The sequence below is a fragment of the Rhineura floridana genome, chromosome 8, assembly GCF_030035675.1.
Source record: "Rhineura floridana isolate rRhiFlo1 chromosome 8, rRhiFlo1.hap2, whole genome shotgun sequence".
Lineage (NCBI taxonomy): Eukaryota > Metazoa > Chordata > Lepidosauria > Squamata > Rhineuridae > Rhineura > Rhineura floridana.
Genome location: NC_084487.1, coordinates 23,806,667 through 23,832,926, shown reverse-complemented (window position 1 = coordinate 23,832,926; position 26,260 = coordinate 23,806,667). Strand labels below are relative to the sequence as shown.

At 43.6% G+C, this 26,260-nt stretch overlaps 1 protein-coding gene across 8 annotated transcripts in view; it reads right to left on the bottom strand.

Moving 5' to 3' along the window:
- Nucleotides 1–588: 588 nt before the first annotated feature.
- Nucleotides 589–26,260, bottom strand: part of ADA2 (adenosine deaminase 2) — a 40,054-nt gene continuing 14,382 nt past the window's right edge. For 4 of the 8 annotated variants that reach the window (XM_061638606.1, XM_061638609.1, XM_061638608.1 and 1 more), the window contains 9 exons: nt 24,687–24,758; nt 23,098–23,323; nt 15,309–15,519; nt 12,581–12,708; nt 10,127–10,217; nt 8,574–8,682; nt 7,342–7,499; nt 5,783–5,985; nt 594–1,864 (listed from right to left, as the gene is read on the bottom strand). In XM_061638606.1, coding sequence (XP_061494590.1) covers nt 1,756–1,864; nt 5,783–5,985; nt 7,342–7,499; nt 8,574–8,682; nt 10,127–10,217; nt 12,581–12,708; nt 15,309–15,519; nt 23,098–23,323; nt 24,687–24,758 — 1,307 coding nt within the window. In that variant the 3' untranslated portion in view covers nt 594–1,755. Of the gene's footprint in view, nt 1,865–5,782; nt 5,986–7,341; nt 7,500–8,573; nt 8,683–10,126; nt 10,218–12,580; nt 12,709–15,308; nt 15,520–23,097; nt 23,324–24,686; nt 24,759–26,260 lie in introns of all 8 variants that reach the window. The other 4 variants (XM_061638604.1, XM_061638602.1, XM_061638603.1 and 1 more) reach the window with 3 other exon arrangements.

Here is a 26,260-nt window from a genome sequence, read left to right as displayed (position 1 = left end):
GATGAGGGCTGTTGAAAACATTGATGAGAGCTGTTGAAACCCAGTGAAACCCCCCATCAACACTGAAACGTCCCTATAGCCATGCGCATGTAAGGAGTTCAGTGAATCTTATATTTGATGGGGGTCTCTTTTTTGCCCCAGGACACAAGCACTGTCCACCATCAACTCCTCAGTCCTTATCCATATTCAGCTTCAACTCATTCTTCAAGTGTACTTAGCCAATGTCAATCCTTACTGTTTGAGTAGCTTATGGTTTGTGGCAGAGGTTTTACACACACACACACACACCATGCAGAATATCATAGTATCAAATGTAATTACTCTAAGGGCAAAGGTTAAATATGAATGCACCCAGTTAAAGTAATCACCTGCACTTCAAATTCAACGATTTAGATACATCTCAAAAAGGGCTTGTTTTCGTTTTATGACAACACAATCTAGTTTTCAAAACACATTTATCCCTTTTAAATCAAATCCTTATTGGGAAATATTTAAATACAGTCTTCATGTGTGAACAGACTTTGTGTAGACAATTAAGCCACAAACTTCAAAAACAGTTCACAATCAAGAGTGGCAACATTTATTTGATTATAACCAGTTAGATTGAATGATTTAAAACCTCTTGATTAAGGTGTCCCTAATTAAACAGACAGCAATTATTATTTTGCAAACACACAGGAAAAAATGCCTCTTCTAAGTCAGTGTCTGCTACAAAATGTGCAAACATAATTTGAAACAAAGGAAAATTATTTTTCTTCAGAATGGTTGCTTTATCTTAACAGACTAAAATTGATTAATTAAATGGAAGTCATATGATTAAAATGTCTTTGTGGATAATAGCCCTGCTCACAATGATCAAGGATGTTTGTTTGTTTTAAGAAAACATTCGGGGGGGGAATGCATTCTGTAATTGATAGACAATGTGCATCAGAGAAATATTTTGCATAATTTGTTCTGTTTCTACTAGACACAGGAAAGGGCAAAAAGTGAAACACGGCATCAAAGCAAACATCATCTCCCATCATCCCCAACCACTGAACATACTGGTTAGGGCTGATGGGAGTTTGAGTCCAGCTACACCTAGAGTCCCACAGGTTCCTTATCTCTGTACTACTAAGGAATTTGAAATTTCATGTATCTTTGCCATCACAATTCTAGCTCAATCTACAGTGAACCTACTGAGGCCACTGATTTCATTGGATTTGTGCACCTAAATCTTATATATGATCAGGCTGCCAGAAGTTACCATATAGACTAGAACGTAGCCCTTTAAAATAAAAGTTGAGATGTTCAAGATTCTAAATTAAGTAGCCCAACACTCCCTTTCTGCCCTTGCATGATGAAACTGTAGAATACACAACCCTGCTACCTTTCTAGCATGACAGGAAGGTATTTGTCTCTTCTGCAAGCTCCTGAGGCACATTTTATAAAGAAATACAACCAGAAGCAGTGGCTAGCTAGGGCTCAAAGGCCTAATTTGTGCTAAATATCTTTAGGTGATGAGAAAGTGTCAGGACTGCTATAGCTGACGGTGTTGAAACATGCCTAGTTGTACCTTTAAGGAGTGCATTTTGACCAGTCATTTTGATCATTTGCAGCATAATTAAAAGGGCTCTTTGCTGGAGCACTGAAACCTACAGGGGACAAGATAATAGTATATTGCCATTAGCAATAATCTGATCAAAGTGCCAAGGTAAGGATTCTTCTGTTAACTCCAGATTGCTGCACCCTCAAGAAAGAAGGGCCTCTTCCTTCCTAATACATTTCTGGAGTAAGGTTAGTGACCTCGGCTATGAACTGGTCCCACTTTCTTTGCCAGATCTGCCGGGCCTTGTTTTTCTCATCAGGTGACAAACTGCTGTATCTGTGAAAGGAAACAAAGTCTAGGTCAGAGTAGGAAAGCTGAATGATGAGGTCAAAAGCCAGAAAACAGCACAAAATGAACATCCAGCAAATGGACTTTTTATGGTGCACTGGGTATATATGTGTAGCTTAGGACAGTGGTTCCCAACCTGTGGGCTGGGACACCCAGGGGGGCCGCAAAGTAATCCAGAGGGGGCCGTGAACAGTAAAGAAATGAATGTTTTATGAATTTTTTAAAAAAGTCTTCACTCCTTCTACACTGTCGGCTTTCCACTGCTGCTGCAGATGACACCTCCCCCTTGCTCCAAACGAGAGGGAGGCCTTTTGCTGAAGCGCCAGAGCATCTTTCAGGCGTACTAAGGGCAGGCATCTGCCTATAAAATACATGGCAGATGCCAAAGGAGGCTGAGGGTGGAGCTACCAGGAGAATAGGGAATTACTATCACTGATTCCTGTCTCCTTGCACTGCCGCTACTGGCAACGGCCTTACTTAGAATGAGAAGAGAGGGCTTTTTGTGAAGCAAAAAGAAGCAAGCCTGCAAAGAAAGGCTGCTTTCCCCCTTCCTTCCTGGCAGCCAGCCTGCCTCCCTGGGGGGAGGGGGTCACAAAAAATTTTCAGCTTATAAAGAGGGCCCCGTGCTCATAAATGTTGGGAACCACTGGCCTAGGAAGAAAGTCTCACTGAATTACAAGACTTGCTCCTGGGTAAGTATGCTTAGAATTGTAGCTATCGTGGCCTTGGCCTTGAGCTCAGAGGAAGATGAGCCAATCAAGTTTGGAGTTGTTTTACCACTTGCTGAGGAATTAGACCACGTTCTGGATTAATGAACCAGAGGCTAATAATGGCCAGGAACCAAGAAACGCAAGCCAAGGCCCCTGAGTCTATACATGCTTGTTTGTTTGTTTATTAAAGCATTTGTATACAGCCTTTCACACTCAACAGTATCCCCCTGCTTTGTTCATTAGTACTTACTGCAACTTTAAAATGCTTTTCTCCAAACTCCACACCTTTAATAATCCCATTCTACATACACATCCCTGCCTACCATGGTATGCTATGTGGAGGATGTGATGAGTGTTTGCACTACAATCCAGAAAGGCAGACAGACCTTTTAGGATTTTGCAAGAACTTGAGGGCTAGAGGGTGCCCTAGCATAGAGCTCACCCTAGGATTTTGGTGACAAAACAATCAGCCTCCACTCCCAGGATCCAAGATATGTGATTACAGAGATATTTTTTAAGTCAGAGCAGGGCAAATCCAAAAGTTGCAAATCTGGAAAATATTTTTCCTCAGGTTGCTAATCCTAAAATAGCATGAAACCCAATCCTATGCATGTTTATTCAGAAGTGACTATCATTAAGGCTGTGTGCATGTTACCAACTTAAAACGCATCAAAACACAGTATTTTATAAGAAATGACAGGGCAGAATAGACATGGATTGTGGCTAATGTCGTGTGTATGTCACTTTCCAAATCAGCAGTGGGAGCACACTGGATGCAGAGTAAACGGGGGTGTATACACAGCCTAAGTCACTAAGTAATGTTCCCAAGTAAGTGTGTATACAAGGATACCCCGCTTGACGTTGCTTCACTTAACGTTGCCTCGCTATAACGTACATGCTCCATTCGTCCCCATACCCCGCTTAACGTTCGTGCGCTTCGCAGTAACATATACTTTATTGGCATGACGCCGCTGCCATCTAGTGGTGATTGTGTGCAGTACAAGTGAAGACAATTGCTTCACTTAACGTTTATTTTCGCTTTAAGTATACTCTCTGGTCCCATTGCAAACGTTAAAGCGGGGTATCCCTGTACTTTACAGTCCACAGTATTCAATGACTGGAGTACAAGTATTCCCATGATATCTGGGACATACAGATTCTGTTAGTAACAATTTCTGCCAAGTTTGTAATTTGCACTAGAACCCAATTGCCTGAAGCACACAATGTCTTCTAAGATTCTCCAGCAACTGTTCTCCTAACTTTCCCTCACATCTTCCTTCCAAATCATTCCTCCTGCCTCCCCTCACCCTATCACCAATGCCATCCTAAACTTTTCCAGCAAGAATTATGTACATCTTGTACATCTGTTTCATCTCCTACAGTGGCATAATATGTACCAAAGGTCAGTCCTCTCATACAGCAGGATAAAGTTATTTGCTTCAGAAGACACCATTGGCAAGAGCTGCAGTGCAGCACCTTCACCTGTCTCCATTTATTCCATGAAGCAGGTGCACACTGCTCAAACTCCCGTGCAGCTGCTCTGTCAGGTAAGAGGTAGAGGCAGTAGTAATAACCACACTGCTTTTTGGGGAAGGGGGATAACTGCCATTGGTGGAGAAGGAAGAATGAACTACATGCATTGTCACCAATGAGTAAATCTGGCAGACTTCAAGGGAGACAGCTTGGTTTGCATATAATACTAAACAATGGCTTATTTAACCATGACTTAGCAGTATGAGTGAAACCAACCCAGCAGTTTAACTATTGTTTATTAACTATGGTTAAGGGTTGCTCATTAACCAAGGTTTGTAGTTGATTTACAAACTTTAATTAATGCTAACCATAACTTAAGAGTTATGTGCGAACCTGGACGTCTTCCTTAACTATGGTTAAGAAGCCATTGCCATCATAAAGCTACGGAGCCATGACTGAAGAGTGGCTCTTCTGGGTTTAACAGGGAACGTTTGGGGGATGTAATAAACCAAGGTTTAAGTGATCATCTGCCAGATGTCTCAGCTTTAACTATGGTTTAAATTAACCATGGGTTAACATTATGCGTGAACCAGGCCAGTGAGATGTTTTTGTGCTGGAGGGCTAGATCAAATGCACATGCATGTGTGAAAGAGGGGGGGGAGGGAGGAGGAATATATGCAACACAATTCTACGGAGGTCTACTTGAAGTAAGTCCTGCTGATTTCAATGGGGCTTTCCCCCTGGTAATTACAAGAAGATAGGAGAAGTAAGGGGGGACAGATGAAGACAATAACTGAATTGTGCAAACGGGGTGGGTGTAGAGCACCATTTGGACTCCAGGCAGCAAAACGCCTTGGGCCAGCAAGGCATGCATCCTTACTCAGAGAACACAGTTTTCTTTGTTAAAATATGAAATATGGTCCATGTAGATATTACAGGTACCCTAGAACAGAATGGAGAATTGGCAGGTGTGGTTTCAAATCTGGACCTCCAGACTCTGTTTTGTTGGACCTTCAAGCCAACCATGATGTAAACTTAAATAAGAGTTTATATGTGAGGACAGCCAATGCAGAATGCAGCAGCAAAGGTACTGAGTGGAGTATCTGGTTGTGCAAGGTACCCCTGTACTAAAAACACTGCACTGGCTGCCTGTTAGCTACCAAGCCATTTTCAAGGCTTTGTTGCTAACATATAAAGCCCTAAACAAATTGGGACCAGGATGCCTAAAATATCACCCTTCCCTATGCAGACTTGCTAGGACATTAAGATCATTGAGGGGGCCTTGTTAGTGGAGCTGCATTTTACAATATGCCACTTGCTGGCAACATGTAAATGGGCCTTCTCTGTAGCGGGACTCACTATTTGGAACTCTCTCCCTCTTGCTATATGGGAGGTACCCAGAGTAAGGTGCTTCAAAAGATTATTAAAAATGCATTTGTTCGCACAGGCTTTCCACAACTAGGTTAATGGTCCATTTTAGATATTCTGTGTATATCCCTGACATTGTTTACGGTTGAGATTCTATATTCATTTTAATATTTGATTATATACATTTTAACATTTTAATGTTGGAATTTTATTCTACAAGCTGCTTTGGGATCCTGAATAATGAATGAATGAAGTTCACCAGGCTCCACACTTCCCATTACTGTTTGGACTATAGGTGTGCACATATACGGGTATCTCTGTTCACATATCAGTCCATAAGAGATATAACACTTACTCTAGAGAGTTTAGTGCTAGTTGTTTCAAAGTCCTCAGATCAGCACTCATTCCTCCAACGCCCATAAACATCTCGTAGAAGTCATATGACACCCCCTTTGCTCCAAAGATCGATGGATCATCTGAGGCAACCACAATGGGGTGACCCTCCGCCATCAGAAATGCAGCAGGATGGTTCCTCAGATCTGATACTAACATCAGGACCTTGAAGTGGTACATAACAGAGATAGATAATATTGTCACTTTATAAAAAAGAAATTGTATACTATCATCAGGGTTCTTGTATTTTCACCACACTCAATACTGTAGAATTTGGAATATCTTAAAGAATATTTTTCTTTCTTTCTTTTTTAAAGATAAAATCCTGTCTCTCGTGGGTTGTGCTCCAGACGAAGTGCAACGCGTTTGTGGCAGAAATGTGCAACCTGATCCTATGCATATTTATTGCCCCACTGAGTTCAAAAGACCTTGTTCCCAAGTAAATGGACAGAGGACTGCAGCCTCAAGCATGCTTGTTGGGAACCACATTGCCTGCAGTTCTCCAACAGCTTTGCAGCATTTCTAGAGGTAGAAAGACTGGGCTGGAAAATGATGTGGTGCTGCTGATGCCAAGACACTGTTGTTCCTAATCCTGACATGGGAGCATTTAAGACATCCCCAAGAGGGCAGAGGGAGAGCAGCATAAGAGGCCTTGGCAGGAAATGGCAAGCAGAAGATAGCACTGCTGTTGCCCCCTCCATTGCAGCCACCTCAGCAGCCTGGGGTCCTACTGGGAGGAAGGGCAGGATATAAATTAAATAATAAATAAATAACCAAATAAATAAATAAAATAAACCAAACCTCAAGGAAAAGACTATAGCTCACTGGCAGAGCATCTGCTTTGCATGCAGAAGGTCCCAAGTTCAATCTCCAGGAAGAGCTAAGAATATTCTCCACCTGAAACCCTGGAGAGTCATTGCCCATCAACGCAGACAATACTGAGCTAGATGATCCAATGGTCTGACTCAGTACAAGGCAGCTTCCTATGTTCCTAACTGCACAAACAGTTTCAGTTTCAGCCTACAACTCAGCGCAACAATGGCACCTTCTGGAACAGGCACCAGAATGAGAACAAGGATTTCGCTGCATGCTTGAAGGCACCTGCATGGATTTTTGTAGACAGGTCAGGCCCAACATTGCCCACAGTTATGCTAGGATTGTAGATTCACCAGTGCAATCCTGTTCATGCATTTGCACTAAAGAACTCAGCCCAACCCTTTAAGTGTTCTGCTTCCTCCATTCCTCTCCTTATGATATGGTCTTATATCATGGATACATACACCCCATCATTATGAAGAAGTGGGGTGCTCGTGGGGGCCATATCTACTGGTATGCCACTGAATCCTGTCCATCAACCTGGAATCCCTGCTCCTAATCCTAGATGTGTGAGGCCTGACTAAGTTACTCAGTGGCGTGTAATTCTGTACAATCTCATAATCACTGTTATTACTATTAATATCATCATCAACATCAACATCCTTGCAGATTCCAGGGCTAGGTTCTCTTCTATGTGAACAGTACCTGGTTAGAAATAGGACAGATTTCTATAGGAATATCCATCTTCATAGCCAAATTTCTAGCTTCTGGGTGCTTGGCAAGGGCAAATCCATGACCAATCCTGCTGGTGTTCAACAGCAGAGCATCCAACAAATTTTTATCCGCAGGGGTCCCCTCCCAGTCTGAGTGATAAAGAGAATTCTTACATCATTATTAAAACCACAAAAAGGTTGTGATGATGGTCCCAAATATATACAGGAGAAAGAGAGTAAGTTGTTTCCTGAAGGAGATCTGTGTAGTCTAAAAAGGCATCACCTCAGCTTCTCTGTGGCTCAGATATTTATAATGAGCATAAGAGCCTGCTGGATCAGGCTAAAGGCCCACTTAGTTCAACAGCCTGTTCTTACATGGCCAAACAAAGGCCCACCAGAAGTCTGCAAGCAGGATATCAATGCAATAGTGCTCTCCCCACTTGTAATTCCCAGAAACTGGCATTCAGACATATTGCCCCTGACAGCCAAGGTAGAACATAGCCACTGTGACGGGAGCTCATCTGGACGGGAGTTCCATAAAATTGGACCCACAATACTGAACAGATTGGTACCGGTGGATACTATTCATACATATGAGCCATGGGGGGCCACTGGGACATGTACAGCCCCATCCAACCTGTACACTGCAGACACAGATTGCATTGAATGTGCCTTATTAGATAGAACTTTCTGACTGTACAAGCTGTTTGACTGTGGAACAGACTGCCTTGGAAGGTGGTGAACTTTCTTTTGTGAAGAGGTTTTTCAGCAGAGGCTGGACCACCACCTATCCTGGATACGCAGCAATGGGTTTGCTGCATTAGCAAGAGGTTGAATTAGATGGCCTTTGAGACCCCTTCCAACTCTTATGATTCCATATCCTACTGCAACGTAGATACCCATCCAGGTGCCTAGCTATAGGAAATATGTTTGTACAGTTCCCAAGTCAACATGACTTCTGTATGCAGAAGACTGCTTCCCAAGCTAGCTCTCCTTTGCTAGAGACATATGATACTAAGATACTTGGAAGGCCAATCCAATGAATGTTTACACAAACGTAGCTAACCACAGTTTTCAATAGGGCTTATTTACAGATTAGTATGCATAGGATTTCAGTCCTCATCTCCCAGTTACTCCTTCCCCTTATTTATTTTATTTAACAAAATGTACATATAGCTTACTTGACAAAATCTCAGATCAGCATTGGGATGCATCCATACTTACTAGTCTCGCCCGCATGAAAGTAGTATGGTAATTTATCTCCCAGAGTTTGTGGAAAAGTTAAGGCATCCTTCAGGTCCCAGAGGGCATGTCCTCCATCTTCCCAACCAACCTGAGAAGGAAATTGCTCTGGATAAGCATTCAAAGCTTAGATCTTGTATAGATCAAGAGGAAGGATCTGCACTGAAATGCCAGGCATGGTTTATTTTTATAAAAATACTTTCAACCAGATATTCAGATAATGAAATAAGGTAGAGAAAATTTGTAGCTGTAACTTTGAGGCAAATAATTGCAACAAGCATATTTTTCAATTTCCTTTTTATTTTCACACATGGCACTGCAACAGGGTACACAGACCGGCTTACTCATGTAACACAGCGGCACCAAAGCACAGGTGAAACATTTCTGAACCAGCTCTGAACCTGTTAGATCAGGGATGGGAAACATTTTTGAGCCCATTCTACTGAGAATGGGGGCTACATAGCAGTGGTGAGCGGGCCAGAGACAACAGCGGGTGGAGCAATTAATATAAATTTTACCTTTGAACAGCAGCCATCACATCATGGGGTGTATGTAATTCCCAGGGGGTCACCCATTTATTTGAATATGTTCTAGTTTGTGTCCAGGCTAGCCAGAGATAATATAACTGTAATGGGGTTACTCAAGTAATCCAGAAACTACCAGAAAAAGCTTCCAAAAGCGTAGAGGTGTGTCACCTAGCTATAGCAATAAAACAACAAAGAATCTAGTGGCACCTTAAAGGCTGAAGACCTCTGTACATTTAAAAATGAATAGGGATGGGTTACATGACTTACAAATATATTGTGGCATCAGATTTTGCGGCCTAGAGCTCAGTTCAAAAAATGCAACCCAACACATTTCAATGGGGCTTGCAAGGGATATATTCTCTCTCTCTCTCCCTCTCCCTCTCCCTCTCTCTCACACACACACACACTCTCTCTCAGAGTAGATTTCCCCATTAATCACATGCAGCCTGATCCTAACCATGTTTAGATGAAAGACCCATTGATTTAAATGGCACTTCATTTTTTTAAAAAAAATATCCCACCTTTCCATGAAAAATTTCAAAGTTGGCTTAAGGATGCTTACAGCTGTATCTTATTTTGACACATTTGCCATGGTGTTCCTTGGTTACTGCTGTTCTCTGCTTGTAGCACACACTATTATCTGAATGGAGGTTGTAGGCTAATCCTTAGAGGAGGGACCTTAAGATCTTCCTATTGGTCATGGAGCTGGATAGTTGCCAGATCTCTTGCAGCTCTTGAATTCTATGATTCCATCTCTCGGTTCACAAGCATTACTAGGAAGTATTTCCAAGGAATGCCATACATCCATTATATTCTACCCCAGATGCTGTAGCAACTTGTCATGGTCTCAGTTGCACTCTCAAAAGTTACATTACATCCCATGTATGGCATTTGTATAGAATGATTGTAGCCCAAGGAAACCTCTACCCACCATGTATATCATCTTCTTGTGGCTTACAATCATTCCAACATAAAAGACAAAACCAAGTAAGAAATATAGGAGATTACCAAATCAAACCCTGCCACAGTGTCTTGGAATTCCGTTCTGAGTGCCATGGCTGTACGGACAGCTTCTTTAATCTGGGAAACATTCTGCTTTCTGAAAATTAACAGAAAGAAATGAGTACCAAGAGGGGGGAGGGGAAAATATCCTGAATGGTCTGTTTTAAAAGGCTATTTTAAAATCTTGAATAATTCCCTGGAGACAAAGATATTATCTAGAAAACCCTTGGTTAAGGATGTGCGCATAATTTTAGCAATGAGTCTACTATGGAAGTGCACCACACTTTTTTTCTGCACAGATACAAACTTCTCTGGATCAAACTCAGAAGGAAGCTGCTCTTCCCACTTGCTGCAATTAGTTGGATTTTCACACCCCTGATTGGCTGGCCCTTATGACAATCAGGAAGCCACTGTCTCCATTCTCAGAGCAGAGTTGCAATAAGTATATAACAGGGGTGGCCACTCCATGGCTCTCCAGATGCTGCTGAACTACAGCTCTCATCAGTCTCAGCCAACACAGCTCATGGTCAGCGATGATGGGAGCTGTAGTCCAGCAGTATCCGGAGAGCCACGGAGTAGCCACCCCTGGTATATAACATGACCAGCCCACTTGAAGCAAGGGGGAAAGAGGCAAAGAGGATGAGGCAATCTGTATTTGATTCAGAGGTTTTTCTTCAGTGGTGGGAAACCTCCAGTTTGCAGGCCTAATTAGGCCACCAGGGCGCTCCATTTGGCCCATGAGGCTGTTTTAGCCAAGTCACATCCATCTACCCTATACCCAGAGCTTGGAAAAATTACTTTTTTGAACTACAACTCCCATCAGCCCCAGCCAGCATGGCCACTGGATTGGGCTGATAGGAGTTGAAAAAAGTAACTTTTCTAAACTCTGCCTGCACCTGACATATCATATAAGACATCAGGTGTGGGGCAGGTAAAGATACAACTGGGCCAAAAGAGGCTTTGCAGACACAGCCGATCAGCTTATAGGTGGCACCTGCAAAGTCCTATGCATGGTGTTTTGCAAGCCCCAACAATCAGCTGATCTCTGGGGCTTTCATATCTGTAAGCAGCACTTTGCAAGCCCTGACAATTAGCTGATTGTTGGCTTGCAAAACTTGATTGCTTTGCTTGCATTATTTTATTTCAAAATGGTCAAACTTGGACCATGGAGGATGGGGGACATAAGGATCTGGCCAGTTGGCTGGATCTAGTTCACTACTCCTGTAGTACATGATCAAAGGCAGGTAGAAGAACAGCTTGCCTTGCAGAAGAAAACCTGCACCCATTCCTATTTGCAGGTATGTCTGTAATTAATTGCTCTGGGAGGAAGGGTGGGATAATAATAATAATAATAATAATAATAATAATATAGTCATTTCTGAGGGACAGGGAGCAGAGGCTCAGTGGCAGCCGTTAACTATCTGAGTCATCAAATGATATCATAGGAAGATAAATTTGTTTGTTTGTTAGGCCACTGACAAATAGAGTGTCAATTCTGGACTCTTTGTATTCAGAGTTTTATTAAGTATAATCCCATAGTTATGTCAATTACGTTTGCATATTGATGAATTCCCCTCAGAAGAACTTAAACTATTATGTCAATACTGGATGGGGAAAACTCTTATAAGACCAGTCACTGTATATGGTAGCATAATGTTATTGAGGGTCTCCTCTGCTATTTGTTCAGCTGTTTATGAAACTGTTAGGAACAGTTAGCTCAGAGTTTGCTTACAGTGTCACCAGTTGGCATCTGCAGCAAAAAAACAGATTTGGTACTTGTTAATGTCCAAAGAGATCCAAAACCCAAAGGGTTCATTTTGCTGCTGCATCTAAACTGTGTCAGAAATTCTTACATGCTAGTAGCAATGGACAACTACTTTAAGACTTGAATGGAATCGGCTCAAAACAAGTCAGTGTATTCCTCCACAAAATGGGATAATATCTCACCCAGGCACCCTCCCTCCTACACACCTACCTGTGAACCTCCAAATCCTGCCCCCCCTTTCTCTCCCAGCTAAACTCTCTTCCACCCGCATAACTGACAGCTGCTCCAACAGCAGCAATAAACAGGACGAAGGAAAGCAGGGAGGGAAATCACTTCCCCCTTCTGGAGCATGGTGTGGTCTTATACATGAAAATCTGAGCCAGAGAAAATTATAGAGTTGTAATGCTCACCTCATATTTGAAGCAAGCATTACAAGCCTCCAAGGTTCATATTTCTGAGCCAAGAAATACGAGTATTGGCAACATCACTAGACACTAATATGATAGATTGGTATAATGAACAGGACTGAAACAAGTTGCTTTCATTCAATTTTCTGTTGTTAATTTTTTTGAACCGATCGTATTTTTTCCCTTTCTGTCATGACCTACAGTTTCTTTCAACAATAAAATGTGAAATAGATAAGTTCAAATGTATGGGTTCATTCCTACTGGCAAAATAATGTAGGTATCCCTTACCTGTGTGTGGAATATATCATCTTTGCACCAACAAAATCTGGGTGGTCCTTCACAAATTGCCTAGCTGTGTCTTGATAAGCTGTCATAGACCAGAATTTGTCATGTGTGGTTCCATCCAACTCATATACCTATGGGCAGAAAGTACACACAGAAGCATAACGCCAAATTAGAGGGTATCTGCCACAAACCAAAAACAGGACAATAGGCATCAGGAACTCCTAAAGATTTGTTCTCAGCTGTAGCTTGTCGTTTGTGAGGAAGAGACACCTTAACCACTGGCCCAGATTTGGACAATACACTGAGCCAAATCTTGCTTTAGCACAGCACAAGAGTAAAAAGGACTGGGGAGGAGCAAAGAGGCTGCAACAGTAAGCTTCTCTCCAGGTGCCCACATGTTTGTGCAGTCCCAGTAAAACATAATTTGCCTTACTATGTCATGTGAACCAAGGCAGTGAGAAACCAGACTTTTACTCCAATGGTTGCTCACTTTGGGGTGGCTTGCCTTTGTCTTGTACAGTTTTGGTTGCCTCACCTGAAAAAGGATATTGTAGAGATGGAAAAAAGTTCAGGAAAGGGCAACCAAAAGTATCAAGCAGATGGAACAACTCCCCTGTGGGGAAAGGTTACAACATTTGGGGCTTTTTTTAAGGTTAGATATGAGGTGAGTAACTAAGAGTGACATGAAAGAGGTATATAAAATTATGCATGGTGTGGAGATAGGGATAAGTTTTTCCCTCTATCACATAATACCAACCAACGAAGCTGAAGTTGGAAGGACAATACTTCTCCACACAGCACTTAGTTAAACTCTATATTTGTTCCCACAAGAGGTAGTGATGACCACCAACTTGGATGACAAATTCATGGAGGATAAGGCTGTCAGTGGCTACTAGTCACAATGGCTATGTTCTACCACCACTGTTGGAGGCAGGATGTCTCTAAGTGCCCGTTGTTGGGAACTGTAGATGGGAACTGTGCTGTTGCTCTCAGGCTTCCCATGGGCATTTGCTTGGCCACTGTGAGAACAGAGTGCTAGACAAGACAGGCCCTGGGCCTGATCCATCAGGTCTTTTCTTACTTTCTTGTCTGTCTTTCATAATGACTACATGGCATTCTTTAAAAAAATTCAACATCCATTTGACTGATTTTGTAGTTCTCAGGCTGTTTTATTGTTGTTTGCTTTTGTTTCTGGTTTTAACTTACTGTGCTGTTTTTAAAATTTTGGTGTCACTAAACATTGGAAAAGCAAACTATCAGTATTTTAAATAAATAAACATTTTAAATAAATAAAGCTGTTTCAAACTCACTGGGACTTATTTCCAAGTAAACATGCACAGATCATATGCTGCAAATGCAGTTTTTATTGCATGACTAGTGCAGGGGAAATATGCCAGCAGCTCTCAAGGAAAGCTGCAGAAGGTCATCCATGAACCTCAAATGCAAAATAAACATCTGAGGCTATACAAACTAAAACCATAATTGTTTTAGGTACTAAACTTTAGTGATTGTATGACATATTGGAAATTATTCATCAGTTTAAATCAGGGGTGAGGAACCTCAACTCCAGGGCCAAATGTCGCCCTCCAGGCCTTTATATATATAGCCATTGGGACTCTCTTCAGGCCTCACTACCTTCTCAACTACACATCCACTTCCCAAGTCACACCCCTCACTGGACCTACTTTATATTCTTCTTGAGCATTTTTGCCTGGATGGAATATCCTTGATAATGCATTTTGGATGCTTGGATGGAGAATAAAGAGCAGTGTGTAAATGTGTGTAGATCATAGCCCAGCATACTGTAAAATTTACATTCATTGCTTTAGCCACTTTTGCCTCTGGCCTCACCCACCACTGACATCTGGCCCCCAGCAGGTTGCCCAGATGGGAATGTGGCCCTCTGTCTGAAAAAATGTCCCTCACATCTAGTTTAAATGATAATCTGCATGGGATTAATATCCAAGCAATGACCTGATGATAATCTTTAACTTTGTAAACAAGTGTCTAGTAATATGGTCAAATTCCTATAGGACATCCTCTCAGAACTGACTATATATTAATGATTAGCAGCTAGTAACAGAGACCAAAACTTATGGAGTACTACCTGCCAGCTGTCTCCTTGTTGCCAACCCAGTGGCAAGAGGGATGTGTAGAAAGATGTGGGCATAAGACTAGCTGATAGTTTAATCTGAGGTGAGAGATCAAGAAATGGGGCCTTAGTTTATTATTCTCTAAATGTAAATGTACTGCCTTCAAGTCGATGCTGACTTATGGCGACCCTATGAATAGGGTTTTCATGAGGCTGAGAGGCAGTGACTGGCCCAAGGTCACTCAGTGAGTTTCATGGCTGTGTGGGGATTCGAACTGTGGTCTCCCAGGTCATTGTCCAACACCTTAACCACTATGCCACACTGGCTCTCTACTACCTCCTCCTTTTTCCAACCACTAGGACTTTACATGTTTCTGAAAGATACTGAGTTGGTTTAGGCATCAGGGTTAACTACTTTTCATTAGTTTAAATGATATATAAACAAAGTCTGGGCAGAGCTTATGGGAAGAGGTTAGTGACATAGCTACTGATCTCTGGAAAACAGGCTTTGGCCATTTTTAGTACCTAATAGTACAGCAGGTTTTCTCAGGTATTGGCCTTCACAAAATATCTCCAGAATAGAAAGGGGAGCCCTGGGAGGCAATTATTTAAAATAGAAAGAAGGGGGGGAAGCATTACCGGTGGCAGTAGAGCCCTTATCTCAATATACTGTACATTATCTTCATAGAGCTCCAACAGCCCCTGGTAGAAATAGGCCTTGAACACAGGTGCATAGCTGATAAGGCCAGAAGCAGCGATGAAGCCATTTTCAAATCTCCTCCAGATGAAATCCTGAGAAGGGTAGGTCACCTCTGGAGTATCTGTTACTAGTGTTAGGTTCTTCAACAAACTGGGGATGGGGATGGAGATGGGTAAGAAGACAATTGCAATTTAACAATGCTTGTAAGACCTTTGCCTCTGTGATCTGCATTGACAGAAAACCAAAACAGTTTCTACTGACTATAACCTCAAGACCAATTGGATTCATAGAAAAAAATCTTGTTACCCCAACAGCACAATCCTAACAGGCAAGTGCATTTATTTAGAAATAAATTCCACAGAATTCAGTGGGGCTTATTCCCCACCAACATGTTTAGAATTGCAGCCTAACAGTGCAATTCTATGCATGTTTACTGTGTTCAGTAGTGCTTATTCCTAAGAAACATGCGCACAGGATGGCAGCCTAAACTGTTTACATTTCTGCATGTTTGTTAGTTTGTTATTTGTATTCATAGCCAAATGGTCTTAGGGCAGATTACAAAAATATAATAATTAAAGTAAGTACAATGTGCAATTAAAATCATAAAATAAAGACCACCAAAACATATATTCCAGAATAACAACTGCAGTGCACAGTAACACATAGCAATATATGGTGTGGGTTAATATTAAAGCGTGTGAAGGACCTGGGCATCTACTTAAACCCCAGCCCTGGTTCTGCTTCTCCCTGCTGCTAAGTTCAGCTTAAGAACATAAGAAGAGCCTAGCTGGATCAACTCAGTGGCCCATCTACTCCAGCATCCTGTTCTCATAGTGGCCAACCTGATACCCAGCGGAAGTGCACAAGCAAAACTCTCAGCAGCTCTCTCTCCACCTGCGATTCCCAGCAACTGGCCTTCACAGGCATACTGTCTCTGACAGTAGAGGTAGAACATATTCATTGTGGCTAGTAGAGTTTCAATACCTTTCTTTCTCCCTCACATAATTCCAGTTATTGCTCCTTCCTCATGGTAGGGGTGGCATTGCCCATCAGTGGCTACTTTTGTTTTTATATGCCTTCAAGTCGATTACGATTTATGGTGACCCTGTGAATCAACTATTGGAGGTCTCTGGTTCATAGGGTCGCCATAAGTCGTAATCAACTTGAAGGCACATATCAACAACAATAGCCATCGATGAGCAATGCCACCCCTGCCATGAGGGAGGAGCAATACCTGGAATATGTGAGGGAGAAAGAAAGGTATTGAAACTCTACCCCCAATCCCTCATTGGTTAAAACAAATTAGAAGAAATATAAAGCCTTCAAGCCAAGGGCTTATTTCAGGGGTGATATGGAGGTTCCTTAGAGTAAGGAAGATTGTCCTCTCTAGCCTTGCCAGTACTCTGAGCTCAGAATTTAGCTGACCCAAGCCCTACAGGGCAAGTGGATTTTTCTTGCCCACTCAGCCTCCTGAGGAATCTCAGGGCCCACTCTTTTCCTACAGCAAGGCAAACCCTCTCTGTCAGAGAGTGGCGAAACTGGGAATGGAGAGACTGAGTGAGCCTTTATGTGTGTTTGAATCTTTGCTAAAGATTATACCTTCTCTGCGAATTAGACAGAGACTTTAAGCTTTAAAATAAGAAATAACTACTTTATTCTGGAAATACATACTTGACAGGAAAGAGTTCTACATCTAGCTAACTAGCTAAGTTAGAGATGCAAACACTAAGTCTAGTGTTTGCCCTCATGCTTGGAGGAGAGGGAGAGACAAAGAGAATACGTCTGCTCTCCCTCTCAAGAGAAAGAAGAAGGAAGGAGGGAAGGAGATGTGGTCAACATCCTATGCGCATCAGTCTAGCAGGAAGGGAGAGACAGCAGCAGATCAAAGGATAGGTATTAGCCTAGAAATCAGGAGGTCGCCTCTCTACCTACCCTTTTTAACCCCATGCAGCCTCAACCCACAAGTTGGAGTTGAACCACAATATTCCAACACTCTCAGCGCTGGTTGATTGGGCCTGCTTTAACACATTGACCACATCTGTGACAAGCAGGTAATTAAAGAAATATAATACTTAGCTAGAGTCTACAGGAATAATTTACCACTGTCATACACTGTGAAGAAGAGCACAAGAAGGAATAGAACAGAAGGTGAATAAACTTACACAGTACTGTGTCTATGAGGTGGTCATGTGTCCTACTTTACAGAAGACAATCCTCTATTTTGAATGGCTATCTCATATTTAAGATGTCAACTCTCTAAGGGTTGTCCAAGTGTGCTTTAAAGATAAGGAATAAAAAGGGAGAGCAGGAGCCTTGACGTTGCCCATCAGGTTAGCAGCACTTGGTCAGCAGACACACAAGTCAAGTGAGGTCTTCCCCACTATAGTGAGATTATTGTATTTCTTATCTTAATATATAATATTTTTCTAAGCATTCATGAGTAGTGTAACAAGGCACCCAGCAGCGGTGCTTGAGGCAGCCGGCGACAGCGATGGCAGCACTAGAGGTGCAAAGTGGTGGTGGCAGCAGCAGGGCATGAGGCACCCAGTGGCGGCCGTGGAGATGCTCAGTGATGAAAGAGAGCCTGGGGTGGAGGCAAATGAGGCACCCAGCGGTGGCAGTTGGGCTGGCTAGGCCTGGGCCTTGGGGGGTGGAAGACCTGTGGGGACAGAAGTGACCGGTGGAGAAGGGGGGAGGGCTGGTGACCGTGGAGGAAGGGAGTGCTGGTGACCCATGTGGCAGGCAGGGGGAGCTCTGGTGATCCGTAGAGGAGGGAGGGAAAGCGCTGGCAACCTGTGTGGGAGGGAGGGGGATGGGAACACTGGTGATCTGTGTGGAAGGGAAAAGGCAGGGAAGTGCTGGCAACCCATTGGGGGAAGGAGGGAAGGAGGAGAGCTGGTGACAATAGGAGGGATTGGCAACTGAAGTGAGCAGGTCCAGAATCCCTACTCTATTTAATTATTTCTAATTTTGCACCTATAAATATAAATTAACTTATGCAAATGTTATGCAAATTGATGCCCTCTTTTGTCCCTTTTTGGTAGCAAATCCTCTTTTTTGACAATGTGTAAGTGGCCATCCTATGTGTCTAGGTTTATCATGTCATAGTGAGCTCAGGTGCTAAATTCTAAGAGCATAAGACGGGTCACTAACATGGGGCCCTTGAAGTCTTTCCAAGGTACCCACGAAGCCTCTGCATCCTCCCACTCACTGCTCCCTTGGTCATGAGGCGGTGAGAGTTACCTTTTTCTCCCATGAAAAGTACATAGAAGAAAGAAGAAAGTTGGAAGAGTGATGCTCTTTCCCACTTCCTAGTTCAGCTATATGTGTTTTTCAAAGCTGAGATTAATTCTACTGGATTCGATTTCTACACAGATGCCTTGGAAAATCAAAGTATGTGTGCATGCCTTTTCTCTTTTCATCTTGGGGGTGTGTGAGAGAAGTGACCAAAGGAGGTGGCACCCATGGCACTTGCTCAAAAATCCATATGTGCCCATGGCCCTAAAATGGTTAGGGACCCCTGAATAAGAGAGCCCTGCTGGATCCAACCAAAGGCCCATCTAGACCATGGCTAATGGGAAACCCACAAGCAGGACCTGCTCCCCGTATTATTCTCCAGCGACTAATCTTCAGAATCATGTTGTCTTCAATACTTGGAGTAATATAGCCATCATGACCATTGGCCGTTGACAGCCTTATCCTCCACAAATTGGTCTAATCCTCTGTGATGCCATTAAGTTGGTGGCCATCACTACATCTTGTGGGAGTGAATTCCATTGTTTAACTATGTTAGCTATGTAGCTAAAACAGAGCTACTGAGAAACTAGAGGGGAGGTATCAGCATACTTGGAGAAATCCCAAGGTTTGCAGAAGTAGAAAAAAAACTTTTTTGGGGGGGGGGAACCCTAAAGGGTGCAAAACAAACAAACCCGAAACAGTCTAATGAGAACTGAGCATGTCACTATTCTGTGACCACCCAGCAGCAGGTGGAGAAAGGAGATGCAATGGCATATCCTGGAAGAGGGCATGGCTGGCTGACTGGAACGCTCCATATTGCAACCATTTTGTTTCAGGTCCCATTTATTCAGGAATATTGCATAAGACCCACACACAGAGGCATGCATTCATAAAATAAGAGTGCCAAAAGAAGCATTCAACCAGAAACAAATGTGTTCACTGATCTCATGACAGTGAGTGGCACGTTGAGGCATCGGGCTCCTGCTGATGTCTACCAACTGGCAGGGATCCACCTCTGACTAGTGACCCAAATCAAGCGCTTCCCAAAGTTTTGCTCTTCTCCCCATTGTGTGGACCAGTCTGAGCATCATGCAGCTTGTTCCACCCCCTAATCTATGCCGTACCCCCTTATCTAGCTGCTGCTTCCCTTCCACCTGCTTAACACTTTGTCACAAGAGAGGCAGCTTCATTAGCATCAGGCTGTGCAAATGTATATGGTACTAATATTTGCTGACCCTCACATGGTTTTTCCCCATTTCCCCACAAAATCTGGGGGGTGGATGGGCAGATCTGCATTCTAAAAGCTTCGTGTGGGTTACTGGGTATTCTAGGGCCTCTCGTGGAACACAAATATATTAACTATCGTACACAGGAAGACACATCCATTACGCACAGCTCAACCCAATAACTTCAGTCTTCCTGCTAACTGATTCTTGTTAATTAATATAGAAATGAGTTTGAATATTTCACTAATATGCAAAACACTCATTATTATGTTTGAGAAAGAAAAGTAAATTTTGTTTTGAAGTTAATTATTCCTATGCTCATTTTACGTTGCTGTTATTGCTGCTGCTTGGTAGGGACTATGCATCAAGCTTTTTCTCATTTGAGGCTTTTTCTCAGGCTTCTTCAGAGAAAGAACAACATGCCCATCAGCTGTGACTTGGCATATATCACACACCCATGTGAATAATATGCAAATATGCTCACTGCATGCCACAAAATATGCAAATTATGTCTGTGAGGCTCTGGCTCGTGCTGTTTCTCCATCAAGAGCCTTAATAATGAACAAGTTGCTTTCTTCTGGCCCAGGCTTCCCTCATTCCTTTGCTATGACAACAGTGACCACTTCCAAAGAGTAGTTTATGTTTGGTGCCTTGCCTAATCGCAGTCTAAGCAATTAAAAGTACACATCATTACACATGTGAGATCTGGATTGAGTTCATACTTATTATCTTTGTCTCAAAATCTTTATCGTTCATCAGGAATACTATGCTCCTACAGCTTGCAAGAAGAGGCATTGCCAATTCTCATAAAACGAAGTAGCATTGGGCCTGGTCAGCAGATGGGATGGGAGATCAAAAAATGGAGTCTGCTTGCCACACATTTAATATGCCAGCTGCTGTTAGCCTACCTAAGGATTCCCTTCCTGTGCTTTGGGCTGCAGCTTTTTTTCACTCCATTTGGTTGTTTATTATTTTTATTAAACAGATTGAGGGGGTAGATGTATGAAACAAGTAATCCAGTGGGTTTACCTCATCCAGGATTTTTTTTTAAATGCCCACCAGTCAAGGAATTCAGAGTTAAGGTTGCCACAGCAACGTTAACTCTGCCCTCTTCTGCATGACAATGTGGGTCTTTCGTTACATTAGCACACAAAAGATCTGGCAATGCAAGAAAGCACTCTGTAAACAATGCCACATAATGGAAAGGAAATGAACCACAGCTAGAAAAGAGGACACACAGCAGCATTTTCAACTATATGTGGTAGTAAGTGGTATTTGAGGCTTATTGTGAGAAGAACTGCTTATGTGATGACAGAGCAACCAGGTGACATTACAGACCAGCAATGAATGAAGTGCCAGAGGTATCTTTTGCAAACTTTTATCTAAAGTAAAAGAACTGAAGAATGGGAATATTAAAAGACAGAATTGCCTCCAGCTCAGCATGGAGGGGATTAGAAAGATCTTATGGTAAATCAGGAGGGAGGAAGAACCTGGCTATGTATATGTCTTTTTTGCAGACGCCTTGGGCAGCTTGAACTTATTTGGGGTTTTTTTTGGGGGGGGGGGAGGTTGATCTTATCCACATTTACTCAAAGCAGGTCCCACTGTCATCAACAGGACTTACTCCCATGTATGCGTGCATAGAATTGCAGCCTTATTATAGCACTGACTTGTGTCAAGTATATCCTAACTTAGTTTGGGGGTTAACTTGTTATGTTTGCCATGTTCTCTCATTAAAGTTCTTGCAAAATCAAACAACCCTAGTTCTCTCCTCTTTCTCTATATACACTGAACATGGGAGAAGTGAGGGTAACTTAAGAGATTTTTTAAAATGAAATTAATTGTGATGAAATTAATTAAATGAAATTGTGATGAAATTAATTAAATGAAATTGTGATGAAATTAATTAAATGAAATTAATTAACACTATGCTTCAATTAACTGGACACCACCACTTTATCATAAAGGAATGCAAAGTAGTTGCAAACAGATTCCAGAGGGAGGTGCCATTTTCCTGCCTCTCCTGTAACCTGAACGTAAAATGTATGTTGTACATTTTATTTAAAAACAACTCTCTTCTGCTTTCAATCTTACCTTGGCAGTATTCACAAGTGCCCCAAACAGCTCAAAAGTAATTTAATATGGCAACCCTGTTTACTTGGATGCAAGTCTCTTGGATTTCAGTAGGGCTTACTTCCAGGTAAGTGGTTTTAAGATTATGGCCAAAGTGTTGCCTGAGCAGACCCAAACACAGCTGCTGTTCTGACCAACCGTGGACACTGTACTGCACCACACCAGTTGTTCTTGGGTCTCATGGGACTGTTATGAAGATGAATCAAGGTGGATCTGTACCAAACGGAACGTCCAGTAAAGCAAGACTGCTGTTTCAATCTCTTCAGCCATTAATTCACTGTGTGGCCTCAGATAAGGTATTTTTAGTCTTACCCAGCTTTAATATAACATTTCTTCCACTGAGAAGTTGTGATGAGTTCTAAGCTCTCTTCAGCCATTCCAACTAGGAAATACATGTGAGAGGGACAGTGGAGACAAGTGCACTAGCTCTGCCCTACCATTGCCTTCAAATTTGTGGAAAGTGATTGTCTGCAGCAGAATGCCTTTTGTATCCACAGAAGCTCCCCACATGTTTTACAACCCTCGAACAGGGAGCCTCCACAGATACAAAATGCTTCCCACCAAAGATTGTCATCTTCCATGAATTGAAGGTGATGGAAATTGTGAATGAGGAGTGGTGGCAGAGTTAGCACACTCATCCCCACTGCCTTCCCCTTCCCCCACATGCTCACTTTTCCCTATATGAAATGTTTGAAGCAGTGGTGGCTGGTGCATACTGGGACTGGACGGGCAGAAGGCAGGGAGGTCTAACAGTAGGTGGCGACAGAGCTAATGACAGGCAGAGCCAACTAATTCTAGTTTTGGCTCCATCCTTCTCCCTGCTCCGTTCTACAAGGGCAACATTGAGACTAAGGAGGAGGAATCTAACAGCCAGGACCACCTGCTGGACAGTTATAAGGAGGAAGGCAGGCAGCTGGGTATCACCGGAGGTCAGAGTGTAGGTAGGGCAATGCCCCTTTAGCCACTGTGGGCTAGCCTCTACTGGTCTGAAGAAGATTAACAGATCAAAGCAGAGGTTCAAATGGAATAAATTTCTAGCACACATATCCTCTGTCTTTAAAAAGTTGTTGCTCCAATGGAAGAAGCAGAATAGCAGTGCAATTCACCTGTGACTAATCAGACTTCCACCCACCTCTTATCAAATCCAGCTACATTGTCGAGATTCTTGCGGTAAGTCTCTAGCAGCACCCACTCAGAGCAATCAGGAGGCATATCCTTGGGAGGAAGAGGCCTGGAGAACTTGAACCGGACAGCCCATAAAGGGGTGAAGCAGATGTAACAGTCAGACATGTAGCTGGCATTGTACACTAGCCAATCAACACTCAAGATAGCATAGTCATGCAAGTGTAAAACTCCACCTGCAGAGTTGGAGGAGGCAAATGTAAAAAAACAGTGCTTGAACAGTACATGAAAAAAACTGAAGCTATTGATATTGCATTGGTGTTGGTGTGGATGCCTAAAGCTGCAACGAGCTAAGCCAAGCCAAGACATTTTTCCTGCCTAAGACAAAAGACAAGACGGTGTCCCCCCAACCCATTCAATGTCAAGGAGCTGAATGGACTTACAGATGAATCTTACTTCCAACACTGGTGATATGACTGCATCCTCCATCACAACTGAGGGCAGTAGGCTTTCAGAGTGCAGACCAGGGTTCCTGACACACACTGTTCTGTCCTCCATCAGAGGTGAACTGGAATGGCTAAGTAGCTCAGGGGAAACAGCTGGGCCAGTTATTACCACTGCCTCCACCCTTACACCAGCATCTGCCACCTGAGGCGACTGCTTGCAGAGAGATGCTGCAGGCAAAAGTGTTTCCATCTGCCATTAGCTGAACTGCTCTGATCCTAGAGAGCCCCAGGGAATGCAACACAGCCTAGTAAAGAAGAATTAGACATGACAGAAGCCTTGAAAAAGAGGAAACAGGATCCTGACAAGCAGGGCCAGGCATGCTGGGGCCCCGGGACCAGGCATGCTGGGGCCCCGGGACCAGGCATGCTGGGGCCCCGGGACCAGGCATGCTGGGGCCCCGGGACCAGGCATGCTGGGCCCCCGGGACCAGGCATGCTGGGCCCCCGGGACCAGGCATGCTGGGCCCCCGGGACCAGGCATGCTGGGCCCCCGGGACCAGGCATGCTGGGCCCCCGGGACCAGGCATGCTGGGCCCCCGGGACCAGGCATGCTGGGCCCCCGGGACCAGGCATGCTGGGCCCCCGGGACCAGGCATGCTGGGCCCCCGGGACCAGGCATGCTGGGCCCCCGGGACCAGGCATGCTGGGGCCCCGGGACCAGGCATGCTGGGGCCCCGGGACCAGGCATGCTGGGGCCCCGGGACCAGGCATGCTGGGGCCCCGGGACCAGGCATGCTGGGGCCCCGGGCCCCGGCACTCGCATGCACACACACACACATGCATGCTCCAGCTACCTACCTTTCCCTTGGCGAATGCTGCCTGTACGTGCTACACATGCACATCCCTGCCATCAACCAAGATGGGGGCAGGGGCATCAGCCCCTTAGGGAAACCTCAGCCACCATCTTGGTTCATGACAGGCTTGCGCCTACAGCGCAACTGACATTTACATCAAGGGAGAGGTAGGTGGGGCATGCACGCGGGCATCGCGGGCCTGCACAGCAGTAGGGGGGTGCCTGGGAGCTCCCTCTCACGATGCGCGGCAGGGTCAGGAGCCAACGCTGCTGCAGATGGCAGAAGGGAGCAATACATACCCACCCTAAGGAGGGGCCTTTCAGGGGCCTTTGGCCAGGGCCTGACCTGGCCGCTCTCTGACACCGGCCCTGCTGAGAAGACAGCAAAGGAGAATATAGGAAAGGAGGACTGGAAAAGAGGGTGGTCCAGAGGAATGAGGTGAACAAAAGAACGCCAAAGAGTGGAAAGGAAATTAGGAGTGGTGGTGTGAGGCCCATTCACGGTGCATTTCCATTTACCCTCCCATATGCTGAATATTGATCACAAGACTACACTTAGATAGGAGCCAGGGAATCTACTTCTTTCTAATAGAAATGCTAAATATTTCAAAGCCCAGGCTGAACTTGGCTACATACATTTCAGAGCATGATAAATAAGCACTGGTCAAGATATCACATTTATGGCATCCAATAAATGGTCTGGGAGCATCTGAGTTTACAGCATTAGTGAAGCTAAACAGATGTGCACCCTTGGATGGGAGATCACTAGGAGCCCCAGATAACACTAAGACACAAGTTCAAAAAATCTTTTTTTAAAAAACAGTACCACATCTACAGTGCCATTGCTGACACATGCTTCTTTCACTTTTCTACGTGATCTTCAGAATTAAAAAAATTGCAGAGTGCTGGGAAAAGTTTTCAAGCAGTCAAAAATGACCAGCAATTTTTCCCCCAGTCCAGCCTCACAGGCAATACCAACACTGAGCAAAGCTGATGTGTCTTGGCAAAAGCTCAGACAGACCACACTGATGCTTGAATAGAAATTGGCTGGTTGCCCTTGGGAACATTCTCCTGGTACACAGACAGATATGTGCTCCAAATGGACTAGCAGGCCACTGGAAAAGGCTGTAGTTCCATGGTAGAGCACATAGTTTGAGTGAAGAAGGTTCAATTCCCAGCATCCTAGGCACAATCCCCAGCAACTCCAGGTAGGGCTGGGAAAGATTTTTGCCTGGAACCATGAAAAGTTACTCCAATATTGCATAGCAACAATTTGACCAAAGTGCTGTGGCACTGCGTATGGAAGTTAGTCTATGGCAAGAAAGCAGCTTTGTTTCTACCCAGCATTTGCAGACTATGCACCCAATGTACATAAAAGATTTTAAGCAGCATAAAGCTCCAAACCCAATATAAGAGAAATTGAAACCCATTATTTACATATTTTCCAATACCCAACTTACAAAGTCTTGTAACACAGCTGGTAGCGGGTAATATTTGTCTGGCTCAGTGGAGGTTGTTTTCTTTGGGCAATATAAAAAAACACCTTGGGTTTGGATTTGGGCTTAAAGCTCTAAGAATCTTTTCTGGATTCCGAGTGTTGAGTGAATCTGCCCAAACACAAAAGGGAGAAGAGGCAGTGGGTGGAAACCATTTTGTTAAAAAGTTGCTGATCCTGGCAGTTTGTATGACTAATGTTGACTGTGCTTTTTCTTTTGAAAGGAAGAGATATAGGGTTATAGTCAACTGAGTCCTACTCAGATTAGGCTCATTAAAATTAATGAACCTAAGTTAATCATATCCATAAACTTCGCACTGGGTCTACACTGAGTAGAACTACCATTGAATACTACCCATACAACCAAAAGACAGCAGGT